Genomic DNA, 25,539 nt, shown 5'->3' on the forward strand with positions numbered 1-25,539 from the left:
AATAAACACACAGTTTCTTCTGCTTTATATTTGCAGAATAGCGAAAGATAGTTCCTCCAGTTCATCGGTAGCAGTAGGAGCAGTGATAGAGGAACTGAAGGAATTGGTGTGTAAGCTTCCCCACCACCATTATTTGACCTTGGCAATGCTCATGCAACACTTGGAGAGGGTTGCACATGATGCTGATATCAATAACATGCCTCCCAGTAACTTGGGAATTGTGTTTGGACCAACTCTGTTGCGTACAGCTGAGGGCAGTGCATCACTGAACTCCTTGGTGGACACTGTACACCAGACTCGAGCCATAGAACTCATGATTGCAAATGCACAAGAGATCTTTGGATGTCAAGATGTAACTAGTGCCCAAGAATATGCCTGTGCTGAAATGGGTTTCAGTCGCAGGCACTGTACAAGGAAAAAAATTAGAGCAGCTGATTCATTAGAAGGAAATCGTGAAGCAGGTATGGGAGTGTGGAAGGAGCAGATTGTTGATTGCTCCAAGTTACAGGGCAGGAGTTTCATTTCCTTTCTGTGGACATAAACTGGTAAAGGCAATATCTGTTAATTATCAGACAGGAATGCTGTATGAACTGTTACAAAGGGATTATGAATTGTAATTGTAAAATATAAATTATGTTGAGCCTCATTCAACCCTTTCACGAGCCCACACTTAGATGATTGCTATGTGTTGAGTATCAAAATCAGATTAAAACTGCTTATAGCTTCAATAATTTCAAACAAAAAACTGGGCTCAGTTTTATTAAAATTTTCAGCATACTAAAAGGAGACTAGATAGGTTTTGAAGTTTTCATGGTAGTGATTGTTTTGCTTGTGGTCTTCTGAGTTGTGATGTCATATGGTCTCTTAGGTAGTTGGAAATATTTTGGTGGAACATGCCCCTTCCCTCTTCAGGACCGAAGTGAGTGTGGTGAAGATGAAAGGTAGTCACTCAGATCCAAGGAAGGAGGAGAGTACAGAGTGAAGGAGAAAAAAGGAGATGAGAGGACTAATAGGACTGTCAAAAAGAAATTGTGTCACAGCACAGAAGGGACTTGAAAAGGCATTATAATGCAAAACCATTTAGAACATTACTGTATATTGAACATGGATATTTTGTTTTGTTTGTTCTTTTATGTTCGCATATAAAGAGAAATGCTTGTTGAGAATTTAAATCTGTCCTTACATTATGTCACCTGGATATTGCAGTTCAGTGATTAGCACCTGTGTTTCATATTCACGATGTCTCAGAAGACAATGTCAGCTAGAAATAAGCTATTCCTCTGAAGTTTTTCATGATTTTCCTTTGTCTCTCCAAGCGAATTAGAAGGTAGTATTTTAGAATAGACCATAGTCATTTCCTTTCAGATCTTCCCTAGTTGATCACTCACAAGACATGCTACTTTTGACAGCACTTAATATGGACAATTGAAGATGTTTCATTGAATAAATCATAAATCGATGTACATATGATCAGTATCTTCTTATATATCAAGGTCATTGCTAATTACAGTCTGATGAGATGTGGATTGTGATGAGTTTCAGAACTTGAAGCAGTGGTTGTTATTTCAATATGATAAAAATCATTATTGTTAATAAATAAATATATTTAGGGCAAGACCTGATGATCTAGTACCTGGCAGTGCTTTCTCTAATATTAGGGAGCCAACCTCTATTCCATATTTCTGTTTCACAGATTTATGGATGAGTTAAGTATAAAAATAATTGTTATGGACAGTTTCACCTGATATGTCATGACATGTTTTATATTGCAAATAAGGAATTGCTAGAACTTATTATATGGTAATTTTAGAATAATTTTGGCTTTATTTTTTACATAAATGGGCTCATAAAAGAAAAAGACACATCTGTAAAAGCTGCTACAAAATAAAGTTATATAAAAGCCATAATATATAGCTAGGAGCCAGGGTAGCATAGTCAGTATAATGACTGTCAATGGGCTGGACAACTGAGGGGTTGGAGTTCAAGTCTCAATAAGGTCAAGAATTTTCTTTTCTCCAAGCCATCCAGACCAGCTCTGGGCTCCACTTAACCTCCTATCAAATGGGCATTGTGAGCTCTTTTCATGGGGGTAAAGTGGCCGAGGCGTGAAGCTGACCACTCACCTCCAACTAGTACCAAAGTCAAGAAAGCATTGGTATATACATCCACCTCCCCCCATACGCCTTCATGACGTAGTGCTTAATTAGTTGAGCACAGAGACAACTTTACTTTACCATAATATATAGATATTCGATGCCAAATTAATTGTATTATTTCGCTCAGCATATATTAATTGGATGAAGAATATTTTAATGCATTCATTCCGTTACATATTTTTCATGTAAAGTAAAAAAAAGTAAAGCTATCCCTGTAACAGGCCAAGAAGGCCCATAGGTTGTGAGACGTTGAGGGTCCCACATTATCTAGACAGTCGGCTCAAAGATCACGGTAAGGTTGTCAGCCTTACGCGACGGCCGCGTTTTACCCCCCAGGAAAATTATTTATTTAATTCCTGGTACTCAGTTTTGTTAGAGGCTGAGTGAACCCCAGGGCCATAATGTGCCTGGAAGAATTAGGTCAATTGAAAAAAATCCAATGACCTCATCGGGACTTGAACCCGCGACCTTCTGCCTTGTAGCATAGCGCCTCAACCAACTACACTACCATGTGCCCCATAGATATTTTTCATGTACAGTAATTATTGTATGGTTTTTCTATAGGAGAAGAAATAGCTTCTGACGACGAGCTACCATATTTCTTACTTCCCGATGACTTAACAGGCTGCAAGTACATGCCTCATGAAAAGATGCCAAAAGTGTTTGAAGGATCCCTGAAAGATTATCAAGGCCTTGAAGGGGTAAGTGGCTTATGTGCACAATTTATACACTTGATCTCAAGTTAATTTAACTTCAGTTTCATGAGTGTCGTTCTACAACTCAAAGTATAGTTACATTCACAATTACTGTACTTACGTACCTTCCTGGGTATGTAACAGAATCCATCTCCATGTACACGTTAAGTACACTACAGTAAAATCTGTTCGTAACAGAATCCCAAAAGAACTGAACACTTGCAAATGGCAAGGTAAGGGTTCTGTCAACACAACAAATGTGGTTATACAGTCAATCAGAACTGAGATTGAATTTTTATTTTTGCACCACTACATGTTTTGGTCCTCATGGGACCATCATTAGGCAGTAGTTATAATCGAATGACTGAAGTTATTTTAACTCCCAATTATGGATCCATATTGAGTGCAACACATTCGTATTACAAAATTAAGTCTAGATCAGAATACAAGAAATTACAATAATAACCTTCTCAATTTTAATATTATATACATACAAAGAATTGTAATACAGTTGAATTAAAGATATATTAAAAATGTTAACATATTATTTTTTTTTGCGTGTGATATTTATCGAAGGTGAACATATATTGATAAGATGTAAAATTGCGAAATAAGGCCTTGAGAATGAAATTTAAATTGAAAATTATACAATTTAAACCTAAAATATTAAAGTCATTGGAATAGTAGCTAAGACTATGGGATATGATGTTAAAATTTCCTCATGTGTTCATAGTTTTCGTGTTGCGTGAATAATTGTGGAAAGCCACGTTGTTGAGCATCTCTCAGGGCAGAAGTTGTTACACCTGATGTTATACAGTATTAATTGTATTATGGATATTATTACATGGGTTGTTATGGCGTGTTGATGTTCATGCTGTGTTTGTCGTGTAAAAACGTAAAAATATTGCTGTCATTGATATGTGTGTGTGTTCTTCCTGTATTGAGCATTGTATGTTGTAGCTTAGTTCAGCGTTTGTGAATCCTTACCTTGCCATTTGCTTCTGACACAACAGGATGCACACTTTTCCATGTCGATTGGTTTCTGTTCAGCACAGTACTTATTTCTAGACAAAAAAAAATACAGTTCACTGTACCTGCTTCATGCATTTATGATTCAAATTACAAGTTGCTCCATTATTATAAACAAAATATTTTCAGTTTTCTTTCTGGTTTTCTAACTTTTCCTGCAGTCTATTTTGTTGTTCCACATGTATTGTGTCATTAGTTGGAAATAATACTTGCTTTCTAGCATGAATTTTTCTTCTCAGATAAACTCTTGGAAGGAACGAATAGAACACATTTATATAGTTTGAAAATATTAAATATTGTGACGTGTAGAGCCATTACTAGGGAGTGAATCACAAACACATTTCCATGGAGATGTATTCTTGGAAACCAACCAGCCGCACGGTAATGTTTCTGTGGATACACAAATAATTCCATGGATATGGAAATGAAAGGTGTTTTCTGGAGGTTTGTCCCGACATATAACAGGAAACCAAGTCGAGTCTTATAAGTCACACACACAGATGACAATATTATTCAAGAAAATCATTTTCTGTTACATTCTTGTTTTTCATTTCTTGTGTTGTTAATGAAATTATACTAATAAGTACAATGAGTAACTAAGTTTAACCGGAAATTAGACAAATTAGATGAAAGAGAGGAACTGAAGAAAATTATGACTAATCTTTTGATCAGTCTGAGATAAAATTAACAATGTATTAGACATCTGTTCCGGTTTAATTTTAACACAGTGGACTCTTATACAGCTACATTAATCATGCAATCTTGTACTTTCTTTCAGCTTTCCTTGTTGGCAAATCAAGGGCCGGGAAATGACAATGCTGAAGCATGTGAAAAGCCCAGGAAGAATAGTTTAGTTGAAATGGAGGAAAAGATTACTGAGAGAAGGCAGTGTGATAAAATGGATGGAGAGGAGTGGACTGCTCATAAACCCGTACAGCTGAACGCCCAACGTACAGAGAGCTCAGCTGACTCTGACTACAGCTTTGAGTCCCATGCTAGCAGTTCTGTAGAGAGCCGAAGTCCTCGTGAACTTGAAGAGGGATGTGATGTATTTCTTGAATTGCCTCAGTGGTGTAAGAGAAATCCAGGCTCTGCAACAGCAACAGCAACAGCATACACACAGCTTTCTCCCTCTTCTTCAGTCACTCACTCAACAGATGATGCAAGAGATGGTGCTGAGGCCCTGTCCACAACATGTGCCACAAGTCCTACTTCAGAGCACATTACTGCAGTGAGCACTGGTATAAGTCATGCTATAAACTTTATGAAATCCAGTAAGAATTATTAAAGAACACACACAATAATCAGCCCAATTCTACTGTCTTTTGCGTTCACACATTTCTTCTCAGGCATCTGAAAAATCCTGGGAATTATGCGGAGTTAACTCTTTTATGAGCAACAACAGCAAAGACACATATTATGCAACTTCAAAGAATTTGCAATCACCTGGGAGGAATTGTGAAAATGGGGACACTGAATTATATTGTAGGATCCCATTTCAGTCTGTCTACTTTCTATTCATGTATTCACTGCCATCTCATGTGCGACTCACACAAAAGATTTTAAAATCCACAGTTTATATTTTACAACTCTCAGTTGTTTCAGGGGCACACATATGGGACTGTAGTTTTGTTTTTAAATACTAGTGGGGTGGGACTATGTCCCTTGTACTGCGGCCACTTCTGGCCTATTGTACCAGCCCCAGATGATAGGTGAGGGTGATTGTGGAGCAATTGCTGGAATGAAGATTGGCAGGGGAAACCGAAGTACTCAGAGAAAACCTGCCCCAGCGCCACTTTGTCCACCACAAATCCCACTTGACCAGACCAGGGATCGAACCGAGGCTGCCGCAGTGGCAAGCCAGTGACTAACCGCTTGAGCTATAGCGCAGCCCTATGGGACTCTAACTAACACAATGGGCATAATGAAAACAAGAAAACAGGGCAACACTTAACCACATTAGAAAAATATCACATATGTAGAATCGATAGAAACAAGCTACAGACGAATGCCATATACAGTATACTGATATTTATAACCCAGTATTTGAAGTATTGCAAGAATTAAATACTAGATAGCAGCACAGACATCTCATCCATCTTGTATGGAACAGAACCATCTCTACAGAACGCTCATAACATCTACATTTATTTCACATGGCTTCTGTAACCACTGCAAATTTTGCTGACAGTACCAGTAATATTTGTTTGCTAAGTCATATCCCTTTACTGGAAACAGTATTAGTTACAAACTTGGAGGTGCCCTACTTAGATATATGTAAAAGATGTATAAATCTGTTCACATTAGTTACTTACAAATGTAATTATACTTTATAATTGCCTTTATTTTACTACACTTTTTTGGGTAAGCAGATACCACATGTAGTGCCCATCCTTTCGTCACCACATTACACTTACATTGAATTGCTAATGGCAAACTATTGAGTTCACCAAGCCTTACACTACAGACAGACTTATTTGTTATGTTAGCATAATAACATTCTATGTAATTGTCTGTAATTTACGACCATCATCATTAGCAGCAGCATTACACTGTTTACGAGTATACCAATACTTCTACATAAAATGAAAAAGTTAGGATATATTTTACTCTGTCCCAAATCTATTAAAAGCCGTGTGGGTGGGGATTATGAAAACCTCTACAGCACACCTCATTCATTACAACTGTTTCTCCCTTTATACACCAGGAGACAATTTCGCCTACATTCCAGCACATCAGAAGTATGATGTCGGCTTGTTAACAGCAATGCAGAGTGGAGATATGCAACAGAATGTGTCCACCCTCATAAATTATGCAGAAAGGAGCAACATGGAAATGCTGCTGTCAAAGACAACATTTTGCCATACTGAAAAAATATCATCATTGAAATACCCAGGCCTGGAGCTGGTTCCGGTGGATGAAAAAAGGATTATGTCCATAGAAATGGGTGAGAAATTGACCCCACTATACTCACACCTTGGTGCTTTCCATTTTTCTGATGCTTCAACAGAGATAACAGCAACAAAACGCTCCTCAAAGCCTGAACATGCAGTTGTAACTGGTATGGAAAATGTTATTGAGCCAGATATTGAATTTCCTGTTCCTTGATGAGTACGTTAACAGGGCTTGGCTTCAACAACAAGGGAAGCAGTTATTCGGACATAGCTGAGTGGTCTACTAAGATACTTGTAAGTGGCTCTTTTCTTTAATTAATATACATAGTAATTCTTAACATACAAAAATTAAAACTAAAGTCATGTTTGTTAATTTAACAATTATACTGATATGTATTATATTGTCTTTGATAGTGTCTAATTTTTTGTAATAAAAATTATTCTACTGACTTCTGCATATAAGTTTGTACCTAAGTCAATTTCTTTTTATCAACTTACAAAGTACTATGTAAGTAACTTAAATATTACATTTATTCGTTCAAGACATAAAATAGTTTTCTACTAAGTCAAAATGAATACTGTGAACATTTTTCTATAGCACAACATGATACATTATGTATTAGCAGTGGAGCAGTGCATTGTTATTACCAAAATATCCAAATTATCCATCACTTGAAGAATCATTGTTGGTCTTACCCATGATAAATATTTTAACAAATTTGAACAGAGTCCTATAGTTAGTTTATTTTTTTTAGGTTCTTCATTGACATGGAGGAGGATATGAGATAGGACTGTGATGTCTAATGTTCATAACATAGACCCACTGAATGCACTGTTGAAATACAAGGAATTCACCCTTTTTTCTGTGGATTTCTCTTTTGAATAGAGTTCATGAAAAAGAAAACCAGAAGCAAACATGTAATACATTATTCTTGATAAAAGGAATCGGATAAATTTGGTTCATTAATTTAAAAGTAAGTGGGAGACTCACAGAAACTAGAAATGAGTGTCAACATTAGTCAGAATTTGAAGGAACAGAATATATTCTTTCTCTAAAATTTCCATTTATGTAAGAAGAGGTTTGACTCATTATGATCACAGTTAGATCAGAGGTTAGAATGCAAATAACATTTCAGTATACATTGTTCTCCCCTTGCCACTTAGCCATGTATCTTGCAAGTTCTTTATAGAATTCTCATCTGTTTGAATGAGTGGAATACAGAATGTCTCTGCATTATTATATTATTATTTTGCTAATGTAATTACTCTTAACATAGTTGTATTTATATTTTAATTTAAGATTAATGTAGTACATTGAGTCTAAATACAATGGCTGGAACTGCTATGTGTTTCATTTTACAAGTAGTGTAGAGTGTAGTGTATAGGTAGTGTAGAGTTTCACATTCTTATAATTTTGTTACCAAGGCTTCTTTCAGTACTGAATGAAGTACCAGATAAAGCATGATACTGATATGATAACATGCAGTTGTCTCTAAGCAGAGAAATAAGTAGACGAAAAGTCTGTGAATGAACATTTAATCCTTTCAAGATCCTTTAATGTTTAGGGCCATAGTCTGGCCACTAACCATGTTACTGCAAACATATAGCTCGTCGCCGCTAAAACAAAATTCACATATGGACCTTTCCCCAGGCAAATTTCATTCATATGGGATCAGAGGTTCTCATGGGTGTGATGCTGTGTAGCTTGGTAAATGGGTACTGAGATTTGAGGGGAAACTGCTACCCCTATCTTCAGGGTAGAGAGACATAAGGGTACAGGAAAAGGGAAATATGGAGAGTAACTAGGGCTGCATCTCCCATTGGCTTACTTGCAGCTCTAATTCCTGTCCAGTTTTCCCCTTACCTGTGTGGCATACGCAGCTACCCTGAAGATGAAAGCTGCAGGTTTCTCCAACTTTTCTATCAAGCTACATGGCATCACATCCCAGGAGACAAGGATTTTCTGTTTTAATCCAGTACATGTTACCACAAATATTAGCCTCCTGACATCTTAGTCATCCTTGAATGAGCTCTTTTCCGAGAGGTGGCCTCAAACAGAAACCTAAAACTTTCTCCTGTGCTTAATTAAGCATTACACCATGAAGAAGTATGAAGGAATGGAGACATAGCTCCACACATTTTTAACTTTGGCACTCTTCAGAGAGGAGTGGTTAGCTTCATGTCTCGACTGCTTTGTTCCTGGGGAAAGAGTTCCTGGTACCTACCAGCTAGGAGGCTTGGTGCAAGGGCCTTAAAGATAGTCTGTGTGCTACAGAGAAGAAAAACATCAACTATGTGCTGATCATCTAGCCCCTAGCCTAGTCACTACACTTATTAAGATGTCCTGGCTTTGAGACATGTTCATGTACAGAAAGGAAAATTTGAAATTGTTTGCAGTAAAAAGTACAGCAGAACTCAGTGCTAGATTAAATACAGTAAGTATTTTGACAGACAAAATATAAGCAGAATAGGAGAATTTTTTATTGTCATGTGTATGGGGATACGTGTGACTGGTGTACGGCCGAATCTTTCTGTCTCGTAGTTTGCAGCCCAAAAGCCCCTGGCCGAAATATCTCTTACAGCAGGCGAGAAATGTGAAATACACGGAATAAAGCGTGTTTAGGACTGTGCACAAAACAAAATTTATGAAGCTTTAGACTGTGGTATACCTGAGAGGACTGCCTGTAACATTTATTCTGCCCTTAGAGAATATTATCAAAGTTTGGTAGCCGTGAATTGAGCCGCTCTCCTCATTATCGGCTCTCATTCGGGTCGTCTCGTATGACGTCATCTCCCCTATTTTCCATCACCAATGATGTCCATGATGTTAAGTCACGTGTTCCCACTCACCACTCCCATCCTTGTGTCATTTCTGCGACCGAGCATACCGTCTGGTGCAAAGTGTTGTTCGGCTTCTTTATTTGGACGAGAATCGAATTGTACTGCTGTTCGGCTTCTTTATTTGGACGAGAATCGAATTGTACTGCTAAGTTACATTTGTTCTGTTAGTTTATGATGGCGCGTGATGCAGTGTTGCACTGGAAATTATGTTATTTCTTGGCCATCGCTAGTTGCCGCGACTAGGGACAGACAGACAGCCGTTGTTGTGCTGATAAGATGGGAAGGCAAGACTGTTAATTTTCGAAACCAATGTGCTTCTTTTGAGTCAGCGTAAAGTCTAGAACGAACTAGCTGTGATGCCGAAATGCTTACTGAGTTCCTTCTGTACGCACGGTATGTTATTTATTTGTTATTGAGCACGCTCAGTTGTTTTTCATGCATATGGCGAAGTTATCTCCACCAGTGCCTCCAAGTAACTTTTTCTGATTTAAACCGCTACAAGTAGCACGCAGATTATGCAGCTCGTGTTGTTGCGAACCTTGATGAAAATTTCTTTCTGAGTATGGAGGCTATGGAACGCAGGTTGTAGTGTACCTTGAGCCAGTTTTGCTAGGAACATGGAAGCTGTGTAAACATGTAAGGTTAGGCAATGTGTGGCGGACCTGGGTCAGTCGTGCTGTTCCGCAGGAACGGCTCTGTATAAAGGTTTGTTTTGTGACAAACGAATTTTCTGGCACTAGCTGTGTCCAAATTTTATCTACCTTTATTAGTGAGTCATTCTCGCAAGTTAATTAGTTTGTGCAAGACCTGGTTCGTGTCAGTGACGTAATACTGCCAACTATTACGCTGCTAGCAGTAGCTGGATTGTTCGTGTAATTGTATTAAGATGTGCGAACCTTTTTCAGTTCAAGTTTAATTTTTTAACACGTACATTTAATGGACATATTTCTTACTGATTTTCATTGTTCATATATTGTCAAGAGTTTTCTTCAAGTGCTTATACTGGAACTGTGCTGATTGTTACATACGTTGCTGTCAACTTTTTTTTGGGGGGGGTTGTACAGTAAATCTCCTTGCCGATCACAGTAGCCGCGAGGTCTAAGGCATGAGCTCTCTTCGCTCGCTCGAAAGCCGGGATCGTGGGTTCGAATCCCACTCAAGGTATGGGTGTCTGTGTCCGTTTATTCTGTGTTTTTGTTGTTCTGTGTATATATAGCGGCCTTGCGACGGGCTGATCTCCCTTCCAAGAAGTCCTACCCACTGGGCACAAGGTAACGTAGTTGGTTGCGGAACTATGCTACAAACCGGAAGGTTCCAGGTTCGAGTCCCGATGAGGTGGATTTTTTTTTAATTGACCTAATCCTTCCAGCTGCACTATGGCGGCTTCTATTTGTTTTGTTGTATTTAAGCATCCTGATGCATTAACATCATTTATTTCACATATATTTCCGTCTTAAATGCAACTTCTTATATAGTAACCCTTCTACCGCATTACATGGTTCGCCTATATAAGGCTATAATCAGGTGTCTTCTTCCCCCCCCCCTTGGCTCTACAGCCCCAATGAGCCTAGGCCTACCTCCATGAACTTCTCCGTTCACTTCGGGTTTTCTAGATCTTACACATTCGGTAGGACTCCTTGGGCGGGTGATCAGCTCGTCGCAAGGCCTCTACCTGTACACAAACACAGAAAAACGCACACACACAAACTAAACATCCATGCCCTGAGTGGGATTCGAACCCACGATCCAAGCGAGCGAAGACAGTGCATGCCTTAGACCGCTCGGCTACCGGCTACCGGCTACCGGCTACCGTGACCAGCAAAACAAATTAATTTACGTCCCAATATTTTCCTTATGGTCGTCGTCCTCCGTTCTCACACCATCTCAACTGCCACCACAGATTCAGTATTGTTATCTTCCATTGTATTAGTAACTGCATGCATTACGCCGGGCGAACATACCCGCCTAAGGTGATGTGAGTAACTAATCAAACATAAGTTTCCTCAGTGTGCGCCTCCTAATCTGGAAACCAGTCACATGCTTGAAATGGGCGACATTTCTCAGAAATTGCCGTTGCGTTGCGGCTGCGTTTCATTGGTGTGCCCTCGCCCTAAAGGATTTTAGGGACGACTGCTTAATTCTAGCACCGATTTCATCAAATTTGTCTTCACCCAATTTTAGGGTGTGTTGTTCGGTCCCTTCTGTCCTGTAATTTTAATTTATTTACGTTTGATAAAACTTTACCTTACATTTCTTACAAAAACTCATTTTCACCTAAGACATTCTGTATGAACATTCGTTGCTCCAGTGTGTCGCACGGCATGTTGACACAAGAAGCAATGCGACTGTTTGAGTAGTTAATGCAGTAATTATGGGTTCGGAATTGCAATCAGCCGGCACGTAAGTTTAATTTACACAGAGAAAGGCCACTGGCAGCAAGTTCTTGAAGTCACAACGCTCTGAGACTGTAAACAACATTTCCACTGCACAAGGAACTGCCCGCGCAGTGGGGAGGAGTGAGAGAAAAGTCTTGGTTGTCACGTCACTGGCTTGACTCTTCGTGTCTGAACATGCATCTACGGGCGGGCACTGTTGAAATACTACATGTATTTCCGATGCAAGTATGAAAACATCGACTGAATCATTCGGATTTTAATTCCAGGGATGGGAACCAAATAATTTTCACGAATAGGCCAATCTATATGAAACTCTACCTGAATTTATTTCTTTCCTATTGTTTTAGAGTATCAAACAAGCACACTTATGGTTGAGGGTGCCGATATAGCTGTCTAGACTTGTATTCTTAGGTGCTTTATTCGAATCTCGGCCGGGTGATCGGCTGTTCGTACTGAGATTGTACTACGATTAAGCCATAATTGTTTTATTTAATTTTGCCTATTTAGTTGCTCACCAGTCATAACATTCTACGCTATGTAGTCTAGACACAACGTTGTAAAATAACCCACCAAATAAAGATACGCATATGAGGTGCACGTAACTTTTCATGTTTGTCGTATTTATTTCTGTACGATCCGGGTGGCTCTGTCTGCTAAACGGCAGATTTTCCATTATGAGGGTAAAAAGGTAAAATGTGAAGCTATCCCTGTAACAGGCCGTGGAGGCCCGTAGATTTGTGAGACGTCGACGGTTCAAAATTTTCTAGATAATCTGCTCATAGATGGCGGTGAGATTGTGAGCCTTATGCTCCGACCGCCCTTTACCCCCCAGGAAGATCTTTGGTACTCGTTTCTGTTAGAGGCTGAGTCGACCCCAGGCCCATAGTGCCGTTGGAAAGATTAGGTCACTTGAAAAACCGAGTGACCTCATCGGGAATCGAAACCCCGACCTTCAGGCTTAGCATAGTACCACAGCCAACTACGCTACCGCGTACCCCGATTATAAAGGTAAACAGGTGTAACTCAGTGTAGTCATTGAGGCGGTGTGGCTGAGTCATACAATGCCTGCTTCTCTTCCTGGAATTTTAAAGAAATTAGGAAAAGCTAAAGGAAGATGAAGAAAGCAGTCTTCTGGGATTTGGCACCGTGTATATGTGGTGTTAACCGACGTTTCGGAGGAACGTATCGCCTACATCTTCAGGGTAGAAGAGGCGATACGTTTTTCGAAACGTCTGTTAACGCCACATATACACGGTGCCAAATCCCAGAAGACTGCTTTCTTCATAGTCACCGCCGTGAAAGCCTCAAATCCTAAAGGAAGATTCTTACAAATTTAACTGAATTGTACAGAGAAAACAGGAGGAAACGTTTTAACCTCGCGTATCAGCTTGTAGTAAATTGTGCTGCTTTGCATTCCACATGAAACAATTTGCTGGCTTCTAGCGTTTGCTTCCGGAAGGCTTACCGCTTGCAAATTGAGCTGCGCGCATGCACTTGCCTTACGCTAGCGTATCAAATATTATTTTGGACAAACGTGAAGAAAAAATTTAATCCGTATAGACCCTGGTCTGTAAAGTCCGTTGCCAGTCAGAATTTGTCATGTAAGCAGATGGAATGCTCTCACGCCTGAACAGCCGAACGATTTTCGAGTAGCTTTACAACGATAGCACTGTATATTCTGCATATTAGGCATATCTGTACTGCAGCCGGTTCTCTTGGAGGAGTGTAATATAGTGTTATATGACCTAGCCCACAAACGTCAAAGAATATAGAGCGATAGCTAAGAATATGGTCTTCTGCATTTAACTCCATGTAGTTTGGAGAAAGCCCAATTTTTCGGATGAACATATTGCCTACATCTTCAAGGTCGAAGATTAAACCAAACAAGAAATCAGCAGAAACAGTCGGAAAACTGGACTCAGCCTGGCGCATGCGTCTCCTGGCAGCAGTCTTCATAGTCACTGCCATGTGAACCTGAAATTCAGCGTAGCAATACCGGAGTTCGATATTGCGTGGACACTATAGAAGTATTCCGTTCAAAGGCAAGAATTTAACTTACTGTTATTCACTGTTGCCTCTATTGATGCGTTATTAGTTCTAAGTTTCCGAGATTGCTGTGAGGATATGCCAAGAGATTTTCCACAACTTATTCTGGAAGCCAACTCGCTAGCATAGTTTGTGAGTGCGATCATTAGAGAAGAAACAGATGTGTCAGCATATTTTAAACATCATCTCCATACTCGCCAGGAGGAGCTGAGAACAAGAAGACCTCCAGAGTTTGATGTGCAGACAAGGTTCATCTTAGGTATGGAAAGCACCCAAATGACAACATTTTACATCTTTCTCATTGTACGTGACTTGAACGGCAATACCAGCCAAAATGTGAATTGAAGTTCTCGAGAAAGGACGAGAAAGATGGAATAGAATAAGAGACGTGCAAACCTTACAAGTGTTACAGAACAAGAGAGAAACAAAGAAAAGTGGAAGAAGATAGAAATTTTCTCGAAGACGAAACTTGATCCCTTGGGACTGGCAGAGCTTTCACCAGCGTGTGTAAAGACGTGTAGAATATTCTGACGAGGCTCATCTTAAGGGGCCCGTACACATACGAGTCTGGCTCGGCGAGCTTGACTCTGGAACCGGGCTCGGATTAATTTCAAGAAAAACGCATGAGCTGACTCCCAACTTTGCGACCCATACACGGACGAATTTGGCTCTTTGGAACCCGAGCCGAGTCGGCCTCGCGAGCCAGACTCCCTACGTGTATGGGCCCCTTTAGTGACAGGTATCAAACATACATCTTTAGCTATGGCATTTTGTTAGGTGCTTCATGAAGCACATGAAATGCGACGAGACGTCAGTTCCAGAATACAGCGTAAAACTACTACAACGACTGGGATCCAAACCAACAATTTTTTTTAAACATAACCTCAAAAGTTCGCGCCCAAACAAACTTCAGATATTTATTAAACATCTTCAATGTTTGCACCCTGTTGTGTATCATGACTGATGGTATTTTTCCTTCAACAAAACAATAAATAAACAGATAAAAATAAATGCAGTGAATGTCCACTAAGATGCGTGGGCAGGCGGGACACACATTTAAAGCTCGATTCAGAGATCATATTCAAGCCATGAGAACAGACAGAGAGACTTCTAAATATGCTCAACACATACGTGACACGGGACGTACATATAATGCAATCGAAGAGACAATGGAAATACTACAGATAAACAAGAAGGGCCAATTACGTAGCAAACGCGAGCGTGTTCGCATATACGATTTGGGCAGAAACTACAAATGAACGACACTTTCGCAGGTAAAGCAAGTGTCATGTAACTTCGAACAAGGCCAAGAGTAACCTTGAAGGCGCAGAAGAAAAATTTCAGACAAAAGGGTGGGTTCGAGGGCGTGAGAAGTGACAGGCGGCCAGAACTGGCCAATTCAACGCCGAGGCAATTTTTCGTCCAGGTAACCCTGTAGAACGCTTGTAACTTACCTATGTAAACTTTAGGGCGTACTTTTCAAATCATGTAAGTATCTCGGCCATGCCATTTTTTTTTTTTGTCGCTAGTGGGGTGGGACAAAGTCCCTTGTACTGCGGCCACTTCTGGCCTATTGTACCAGCCCCAGATGATAGGTGAGGGTGAATGTGGAGCAATTTGTGGAATGAGGATTGGCAGGGGAAACCGAAATACTCGAAGAAAACCTGCCCCAGCGCCACTTTGTCCACCACAAATCCAACTTGACCAGACCCGGGATCGAACCCGGGCCTCCGCGGTGGAAAGCCAGCGACTAACCGCTTGAGCTATAAAACTCTTCTTTCTGTAAAACTTTGAAAGTGTTTATTTCTTTTAGGCTAACCTGTATACTCGTACACATCTAGAAACGCCCTCCCCCAGTACTACACAATTACCCCTTGCCCCGGGTCATCACATGACCTAAGCTGCATATCCACCATAATATAAACACCAGCCAGTCCACATTGTAAACAGGAACAGATACGTCATAAACGCCCATACAGAAGCAACACAGAGTACAGGAAAGTAACAATAGTGTATTCCGAAGTCAGAAATTCAGAATTAAAACATCATCAGTTTTTAACAAAATATAACCGAATACGATAACCAATAAGGTCACCCATTTTCATTCACAGAAAACAAAATCGCTGTGAGATACCCAAGAAGATAGGGGAGAACAAACTGAAAACTAATACGTGTAGCTTTATCGCGAATAGTTTCTGTAACAGCGAACCCCGGGCGAAGGGCAACCCGCAGTGCAACATTCATTGCTATTTTATTTTTCAACTGCGTCAAGACCGACTGGGGGCCTCACACAGCCACCAGGAATCTTTCAGCACGGGTAAATTATTCGAAACGTGAAACAGATCACTGACCTCACTCAAGTTCCGATATGACGAATGGGTGGAGCTTTAGCTCAATTTGTCTATACGTCATCGTAGCGTAGTGCTCAGGCACAGAGGCAATATTGAAGACAAAGGGACTAAAAAGGTAAAGTTGTTCCTGTGCTTAATTAGTTAAGCACTATGTGGGGGCACGCGGTAGCGTAGTGGTTAAGGCACTATGCTACAAGCCGGAAGGTCGCGGGTTCAGGTCCCTATGAGGTCACTGAATTTTTTTCAGTTGACCTAAACTTGGGGTTCACTCAGCCTCTAACAGAAATGAGTACCAGGAATTAATTAAATAATTTTCCTTGGGAGTAAAGCGCGGCCGGCGCGTAAGGCTGACAACCTTGCCGCCATCTTTGAGCTGATTATCTAGATCAATGCTTCTCAACCGCCGGGTCGCGGCCCAGTAGTGGGCCCTGGCATCAATTGTTCCTATCGACATTTTCTGTCATCTGATAATCTCTCTACTGGCTTGAAAATATTCTATAGTTGTAATATTTACATAAATATTTTGAATTGTAAAGATTATATAAGTCTGCGGGCAGTCATTTCCATGAGAAAGCAGTCAGAATTTTCCGAGTCATATATTTTTTAAAGTAATCTATCAAAATAATTGTATAAGCCAACAGAAGCTTCTACCGACTTTCCGTGATTGTGTGAGCCTCAGTACCAATGGAAAGTTCTTCTTTCGTGGCCCACAGAAACAAACAGAAATGCCATTAGTTGAACCCTCCTGTTGTAATTCTATTTCAAAAGAAATGTCATACATTTCTTTAATTAAATCCGCGTTACTCAAAAACTTCTTTAATTAAGTTGAGCTAGCACGAACATACTGTACGGTACAGAAATGTAACTTTCATTGGATGCGTTTCGAATTCACAAATGGTACCTACCTACCTACCTACCTACCTACCTATCTACTACCACTCGGCGCTACAGTCCTTGGCGAGCCTTGGCCTCCTCTACAACCAGTCTCCACTGCTCTCTATTCCTCATCTTCTCTATCCATCCTTTAACCTTCATCTTCTTCAGGCCGTTCTCAACATCGTTTAGCCACATCATCCTGGGTCTTCCTGTTCTTTTGGAATATAGCCATCCTTTTAACATTCTCTTTGGCATTGAATTATCTTCCATTCTTTCGATATACTCCAACCATCTTATTCTCTGTGACTTGATAAATCTTACTATATCTTCTCCTTTCAGTAATGTGTTTGTCTCTTCATTGTATCTTGTCCTCTATATATTATTTTCCATCCCTGCTCCGTATATTTTGCGTATTATTTTTCTCTCGAACATTCTCAGTGCATTCTCTTCTGTTACTGTTAAGGCCCATGTTTCTGCCCCGTGTGTACAAACAGTTTGTATACTTGTAGCTTAGCTGCGTTTGATATTGTTTTACTTTTACATTCACAGATGGCACTCCGCTATTAATTTCGTTTCTTCAAAAAAGTTAACAGAGGAACTATTATGAAATCATATTTCGCCACTTACTGAGAGCTATATACAGAGTGTCCCAGGAGGAATGTGCCAAAGTTCGGGAGGGTGTTCCTTATGTTATAGTATGCCGATATAACCCAAAACACCTATGTCCAAACTTGAACGGTTACGGAGATAATGGCTCGAGAAAAGTGTGGTCTTCTAGCGAGTCCACGCACTGTACCTGTTAGCTGGCATGTCTTATCTATATTTGTCCTCGAATCTGTTTATACCACTATGCGCACTCAGCCATGTTACGTCAGCGCTTGCCATTCATGTGTCATGTATAGTGCTTGGAAACCTAAGAACAATTATGACATGGCGAGCGAGTATTTTGTACTTCAATTTTATGGCTTCATGTCACTCACAAGTTAGTTTGATGTTACGTACATTATTAACATTACAGAAACCACATATTTCTGCCAGTTTTAATATGTATTTTGTAATCAACAAGTGTGTAACACCGGTCAAAGTTTGACACTTCTCTGGCCATTATCTCCGTAACCGTTCAACTTTGGACATAGGTGTTTTGGGTTATATCGGCATACTTTAACATAAGGAACACCCTCCCGAAGTTTGGTCCATTCCTCCTGGGACACCCTGTATGTGTGTCAGTTACAGCGCCATGACACTTTTTTTTTTTTGTTTATTTACTGTTCATAAGGATAAATAAATATGCCCATGAGATCACCTTCCTGTCTGTGTATATTGGCGTGTCCCCTATGAAATTTGAAAACGACGTTCTTAAAGAAATATGGCGTGCACATCAGGCTACTGAACACCACTCCCATACCGTACGTTTAATTTCCCATAATCAGTAACTACACGGACATACGAACAAGTGTGACACTTACCTGCGGAGCGTGTAGTAACAGATATTGTAATAATACGCAACTTTTTTATGTTTTCATGTAGAGCATAACAGACCGACATATTGGCCATGAGAATATTTTCTGTAACTTCAAGTTCCATAGACATTACTAATGGGCCATTGGATCTATGAGTATGAAATTTTTATGAGAATAGAATATAGACATTCTTACAAACTGTGCGTGAACTACTGTTTTCAAGACAACACTTTGTGTTCAACAAATTTAAAATACCTACAGAAGTGGGAAGAAAAGACAAAAAGGAGTTCTGGAATGAACGAATCGCCCACTTTGCCTTCACTACAATTTAGATACTTTATACAAGTAAAAAGAAACTTTGGTGTTTATGCGTAACAAAATAAAGAAAATAAGTTTCTGAGGCTGCAGTGTTGGTATTGCTGTTGGGCCCGTTTTATGAAGTAAGCCGTTAGGATGGCCTTAAATTACATGATGTAGATATCCAGTTTCACGAAGATTGGTACAAGTGCTCAAGCAATATTGAGGTTTGGGCTCAACAACTTGAAAGGCCGCAATGTTGGTATTACTGATGGAAGGCCGTTGAGATTGCCCAATATGGCATGATTACGTACCAAGTTACATGAATATTGGTTCAGGCATTCTAGTAATGCTATTATCCCAACAGTTTGAGAGGCTGCAATGTTGGTATTACTGTTGGAAGGGATTTATGGAGTATGCCGTTGAGATGGGCTCAGTGGCCATGATATACAGACCAATTTGATAAGGATCAATTAGGCTTTCAGGAGTTGTATGGTGGGGGGGTGCTTATAGAGACACACAGACATACACAAAGAAACACAGACAGTAACGTGATCTCGTAAGTGTACTTTTTTTTTTCCTGTGGCGCTACAACCCCGATTTGGGCCTAGGCCCACCTCCATGAAACTCTCCGTTTCACTTCAGTTTACTAGATCTTACACATAAGGTAGGACTCCTTGGGCGAGTGATCAGCTCGTCGCAAGGCCTCTACCTGTAGACAAACACAGAAAAACGCACACAAACATGCATGCCCTGAGTGGGATTCGAACCCACGATCCCGGCTTCCGAGGGAGCGAAGACAGTGCATGCCTTAGACCGCTCGGCTAGCGTGACCGGCAAGTGTACTTTTACTTTTTCAAAATAAGGAAAGTAGGCTTTCAGCAATAGAATATATTTACAATTGCATGCAATGTAAATTTCTGACTCAACTAACATTCTATCCTATGACGGTAATGCATTAATTAAATCGTATTTCATTTCTTAATTATAAACTTACATTACACATGAATGTAACAATAGCAACATAATATTTGTAGGACAAGAAGTCTTTGAAATAGTAGAGTTGGATTCATGAGTGGTACCTAGAACTCCATCTTTATTGCATGCATCAACGAATCTATGAAATTCCAAATACCCGTCATGCACTTCATTCCCACAACCCTAGCGAAGTGGAATATGCAAGAATCCTAATTATTGCGATAGAAATCAGGTTTGCAAATTTGCAAGGATATCCTGTTTTATCTAATGAGGAGTTGCTGACTTCCACAAAGGGGATGCTCACCTTGAAGCAGGTGTTAGTTCAAGTTCCTTTCCCTTATCCCATGTGAAATATCTCCCACCCATGGCTTCAGAAAGAGACAAGAGAAACGAGATGGAAAGGACAACGAAGAAGGGAGAGAGAGAGAATTAATGCAAAGAAGAGGATGATAATGAATAGTTAAAGTCGGTGGGCCTCCGGATAATAGCGTCATAGCTGTAAGAAATGAAACAGCCGTTCGCATTCCGAAAGATTTGTAGTATAGTACGGCACAGATGTATTTAACTTGCACCTATGTTATTACCAACAAAAGTAGTCGGCTACTTGGAATTTTGACCCATAATTTTCAACACGATAATTATTCCTAACATTTTCTACGATATATAAGTTCAGTATGTGATGCAGCGAAGCCGGGATAGCGTAGTCAGTATAGTGACTGACTACGGGTTGGACGACCGAGGGGTCGGAGTTAAAATCCAATTTTCACCTTTTCATGTCGTCCAGACCGGCTCTAGGGTCCACCCAGCGTCCTGTCCAATGGGTACCGGGGGCTCTTTCCCAGGGGTAGAGCCTCCGGGGCATGAAGCTGACCACCTCCAATTATTGCCGAAGTGAAAAAAAAAAACGTGTGGGTCTATACATCCACTCCCCCAAACGCCTTCGTGGCATAGTGCTTAATTAGTTAAGTACAGGGACAACTTTACCTTAACTTTAAGTCTTACAATAGCGTTACGTTATATGAAATAAAGGAGTGAATGTTGCTGACAGTTACAGATGTACCGTACGCAATATTTCCACGACCGGCCACGATCTGTTACAACGGAATTAGCAGCCGGAAGCGTGTATTGTGTTCCATTTTCTTGAGAGACTCGGCTACACAAGGAAGATATCTCTGTCGCCGACCTCCAGCAATCTCTTTCCTTTAGGCCAATTTGCACTGCCGGCGAAAAAGAAGCTGTTGCGATTGCTATTGTGTGCTTTTTCTTTATTGCTAGTGGGGTGGGACTAAGTCCCTTGTACTGCGGCCACTTCTGGCCAATTGTACCAGCCCCAGATGATAGGTGAGGGTGATTGTGGAGCAATTGGTGGAATGAAGATTGGCAGGGGAAACCGAAGTACTCGGAGAAAACCTGCCCCAGCTCCACTTTGTCCACGAAAAATCCCACTTGACCAGACCCGGGATCGAACCCGGGCCGCCGCGGTGGGAAGCCAGCGACTAACTGCTTGAGCTATGGCGCGACCTGAGTACGAACTGAGCACTAAACGGAAAGAGTAAAAAAAAATATATGAAGCTATCCCTATAACAGGGAGCGGAGGTCCATAGGTATGTGAGACGTCGAGGCTCCCACATTTTCTAGACAGTAAGGTAAAGGTAAAGTCGTTCCTGTGCTCAACGCATTAAGCACACGCCATGAAGGCGTAGGGCACTAGCTTCACGCCCCTGCAGTTTAACCCCTGGTGAAAGAGCCCCCCGTACTCATTGGATTGGAGGTTGGGTGAACCCTAGAGGCAGTTTGGACGACACGGAGAAGTGAAAATTCTTGTCCCCACTAGGACTCGAAATCCGACCCTCGGTCGTCCGGCCCGTAGCCAGTCGCTGTACCGACTACGCTATCCGGACTCACCTTTGTAGATAGTACGGAAAATATTACTGTCTTTCCGGTAACTGAATTACATAGCATGAAGATTTTCTTTTTAGATTTTTCCAAACGTTGTTTCAGTCTTCGGTTACAGAATTTTGCCCCTGTAGAAACCCAAATGAAATCTTTATGGTGGCACATCTCTAGCAAAGCTTTGAAATGGTTTTGCAATAAGCACTTTTTGTCATAAATTTACACTTGGTTACATGCAGGGTTCTATTGCAACGTAAAGGATGCACACTTCGGTTTTTCTAGATCTTACACATTCGGTAGGACTCCTTGGGCGGGTGATCAGCTCGTCGCAAGGCCTCTACCTGTACACAAACACAGAAAAACGCAGACAAACTAAACATCCATGCCCTGAGTGGGATTCGAACCCACGCTCCCGGCTTCCGAGCGAGCGAAGACAATGCACGCCTGCGACCACTCGGCTACCGTGACCGGCTATAGGCATGATTAGTCGACTTAAATTACTGCGCGTGTTGAAAGTAGGATGGAAAGATCAGGAATTTAACGTTAGAGGAAACATTTCCATCAACTATTTCACACTGAAACTACATCCGTAAATGAGGAAAATTTGGCATATTGTTCTATCCTTGTTTTGTGTGGCTGTGAGACGCGCATCAAGTTTTGTGTGTCCCCTTTCCTCTTCACGTAACATCAGCTGAAGAAATAAAAGGTAAAGCTATCCCTGCAACAGGCCGTGGAAACCCATAGGGTTGCGAGACGTCGAGGATCCCACATTTTCTTGAAAATCAGCTCAGAGATGGCGGTGGGGTTGTCAGCCTTACACACCGGCCGCCCTTTACCCACCAGGAAGATTCCTGGTACTCATTTCTCTTAGAGGTTGAGTTGACCCCAGGGCCATAATGCGGCTGGGAGGATTAGGTCAATTGAAAAAGATCCAAGTGCATATCGTTGTTAGATGGACAATGCTTTTCGTGGCATTTCTTTCAATATTCTCCCTGTGATTAGGCATATCCAGGGACTTTCCTGGGGTCGAGATTTTCTTGTATTATGTTTTGAATTTCCTTTTGTATAAGCAGTTTGACTAGTTGTGTTATTTGTAGCTGTTCCTTAAGCGCTTTGTTGATTTTTGTTTCGAGATCTTCGTTTTATGGCAGTTCATATGGTTTGAATGTCTCTTCTATGTGTCCTGCAAAAGTGTTCGCTTTTTCTTTATCACTTCGATCCCAGGTGTGGTCCGCGTTTCTCATTGGTGGGATGCGTTGTGTCGGTTGTTTTAATCGTGTGGTTGCTTTCCAGAGTGAATATTCGATGTCAGCTGTCGCTGTTAAACTTTGAAGGTGTGTATGGAATGTTTCTTCTTTGATCTTTTTTATTTTGTCTTTTAAATTTCTAGCCGCTTCGTTGTATCTGTGTTTATCTTCTGGATGCCGACTCACCTGTCATCTTCTTCTGCGTTTTCGTTTTTCCATAATTTGGTCCTTGACTTCCCATGGATATCCCGGATGTTTAGTTTGAGGTCTGTCGTCTGGTTTTCCACTCCAAGCTGCCTTTTGTATTATTTCAGTAAATTCTGCAATAGGCTCTTCGATGTCTTTCGGTGTTTTAAGTGGAATGTTGGGTCGTAAAATTTTATTAGATTTGAGTTCTGAATGCTTCTCAGTTTGTTTGGCTGTTGTGCAGTTTTGGTGAGTTGTAATATGTATACTGATGATGGCGATTATTGGTGTGTGACTCGATGCTATCATTTGATTGGGCCTTATGTCTAAAGAGTTATGCGATAGTAAAGTAAAAAAGTAAAGCTATCCTTGTCACAGGCCATGAAGGCCCATAGGGTTGTGAGACGTTGAGGGTCCCACATCATCTAGACCTTACGCGCCGGCCGTGCTTTACTCCCCAGAAAAAATTATTTAATTCCTGGCACTCATTTCTGTTAGAGGCTGAGTGAACCCCAGGGCCATAGTGCGGCTGGAAGGATTAGGTCAATTGAAAAAGATCCAATGACCTCATCGGGACTTGAACCCGCGACCTTTGGGATAATCGAGCAAGGTAGTAAATACATTGCCGACTGTGCGGGGTGGGCGGAAGTTGGTTACTTTTTATTTCGAACAAAAAGGCACATATATACAAAAACGACCTAGGCAATGCCCAACCGGCCCGAAGTTGGTTATTTGCTAAGGTGCTACGTGCTGCCGTCTAACCTTGCAACTGTTGAACTAACCAGATCCATTAATACTTTATAAAATGCAAGACCTTTGCTGGTGACCCCGATTAGTAGTACCCTGAGAGTAGTATTAAAAGCAAAAATTGATCAGTGTGATAAGGTGTAACGTATATAGCTAGGCAACGGCGCGATAAAGACCTTCTCGCTTAAGTTACGCAGCAATAGGACGAATGTTTATAGCTCGTTGCTAGGTAACAGTCAACGCGACAATGAACTGGCGAGATCGTTATCACGTGACTTCTCTTCTGTATGATCTGCGCTACGCAACATTAGAACTGTCGCAAGGCCGCTACCTACACACAGAACAACACAAAAACAGAATAAACGCACACAAATATCCACGGCTCGATTTGGATTCGAACTCACGATCCCAGCGTTCGAGCGAATGAAAACAGTTCATTCCTTAGACCGCGCGGCCACTGATATCGGCTCCCGCCGTATCTCCATCTAAGAATTACAATTTTTCTTACTGCCTCTGTTCGTATCTCTTATTCAGAACTTTATATCCACATCACTTGAGGCAGCCTTGTTAAAATTTCATTTTCTTGGACAGTTCTGAAGGTGTAGTATTTTATTATAGTGCTCATGGACTATTGTGCTACGTTGTCAGTCTTACATAAACGTCAATTCTACAACATGTTACATTAATTAGGTCTTAGTGTAAGAAGTAATCCGGCGTTTGTAATGTCTTGCTGGGTGGCTTCATTCGGTCCCATTTGACAATCAATGTACCACGCCCTCAAACGGCTGCTCGTCCCCCAAGCGAACTTCTCACCCCCTTCATGCTTCTGGTAGCTCCTTTTCTACCTATCGTGACAGTTGACAAAACACTGGCGCGCTGCGAGCGATGCCTTGGATCAACGGTAGACGGAGTTAACTCTAGAGTCTGCCCCTGAAATCTAGTCCTTCGGCCTCAGGCCAGTATTATAAAGTCGTTACAACAAATGAATAGGGCGAAATTTCGCCGGAAACAACCGCAATGGGGAGACTCGAAACTGCTTCAAGTGGGGTGACTGAATAGGGACAAAATCAACGCGTGATTCAAGTTTCCTGCCAGGACTGGTGTCCTTCCATTGTACTTCATGACATTATTTCCATTAAAAAGGGCCCTTCTTGAGAAACTGATAACTGCTCAGTGACCAGGAAATTTTCAGAATTTTATGGAAGCTGATTTTCACTGCCGTATTCACAAGACGTCATTGGACCGTCTCTTGAGACAGTTCAGCCCAGTGGACCAGTGGACAAGTGGAGGGCTCTTATGAACACGGTAATGAACCTTCGGGTACCATAAAATGCTGGGAAGCTCTTGATAGCTGCACAACTGGCAGCTTCTCAAGAGGGACTCAGTTCCACGAGTGAGTGAGAATATGATCATTGAGTAAAATTTTGTAACAATAATCTGTTCATTA

At 41.0% G+C, this 25,539-nt stretch overlaps 2 protein-coding genes across 6 annotated transcripts in view; both read left to right on the plus strand.

Annotated features, from left to right (window-relative positions):
• The window catches only part of LOC111867383 (rho GTPase-activating protein 45), a 34,959-nt gene extending 26,847 nt beyond the window's left edge, over positions 1–8,112 (plus strand). For 3 of the 5 annotated variants that reach the window (XM_023857183.2, XM_023857206.2, XM_023857192.2), the window contains 4 exons: positions 37–461; positions 2,721–2,857; positions 4,659–5,121; positions 6,588–8,112. In XM_023857183.2, coding sequence (XP_023712951.1) covers positions 37–461; positions 2,721–2,857; positions 4,659–5,121; positions 6,588–6,988 — 1,426 coding nt within the window. In that variant the 3' untranslated portion in view covers positions 6,989–8,112. The remainder of the gene's footprint in view (positions 1–36; positions 462–2,720; positions 2,858–4,658; positions 5,122–6,587) is intronic. The other 2 variants (XR_002843339.2, XM_023857214.2) reach the window with 2 other exon arrangements.
• A 1,560-nt stretch (positions 8,113–9,672) lies between these two features.
• LOC111867333 (plexin A3) overlaps positions 9,673–25,539 on the plus strand; it is a 478,840-nt gene continuing 462,973 nt past the window's right edge. The window contains exon 1 of the mRNA XM_023857101.2: positions 9,673–10,008. The gene's annotated coding sequence lies outside the window, so the exon portion shown is untranslated. The remainder of the gene's footprint in view (positions 10,009–25,539) is intronic.

This window comes from Cryptotermes secundus, unplaced genomic scaffold, assembly GCF_002891405.2.
Source record: "Cryptotermes secundus unplaced genomic scaffold, Csec_1.0 scaffold477, whole genome shotgun sequence".
Classification (NCBI taxonomy): Eukaryota; Metazoa; Arthropoda; class Insecta; order Blattodea; family Kalotermitidae; genus Cryptotermes; species Cryptotermes secundus.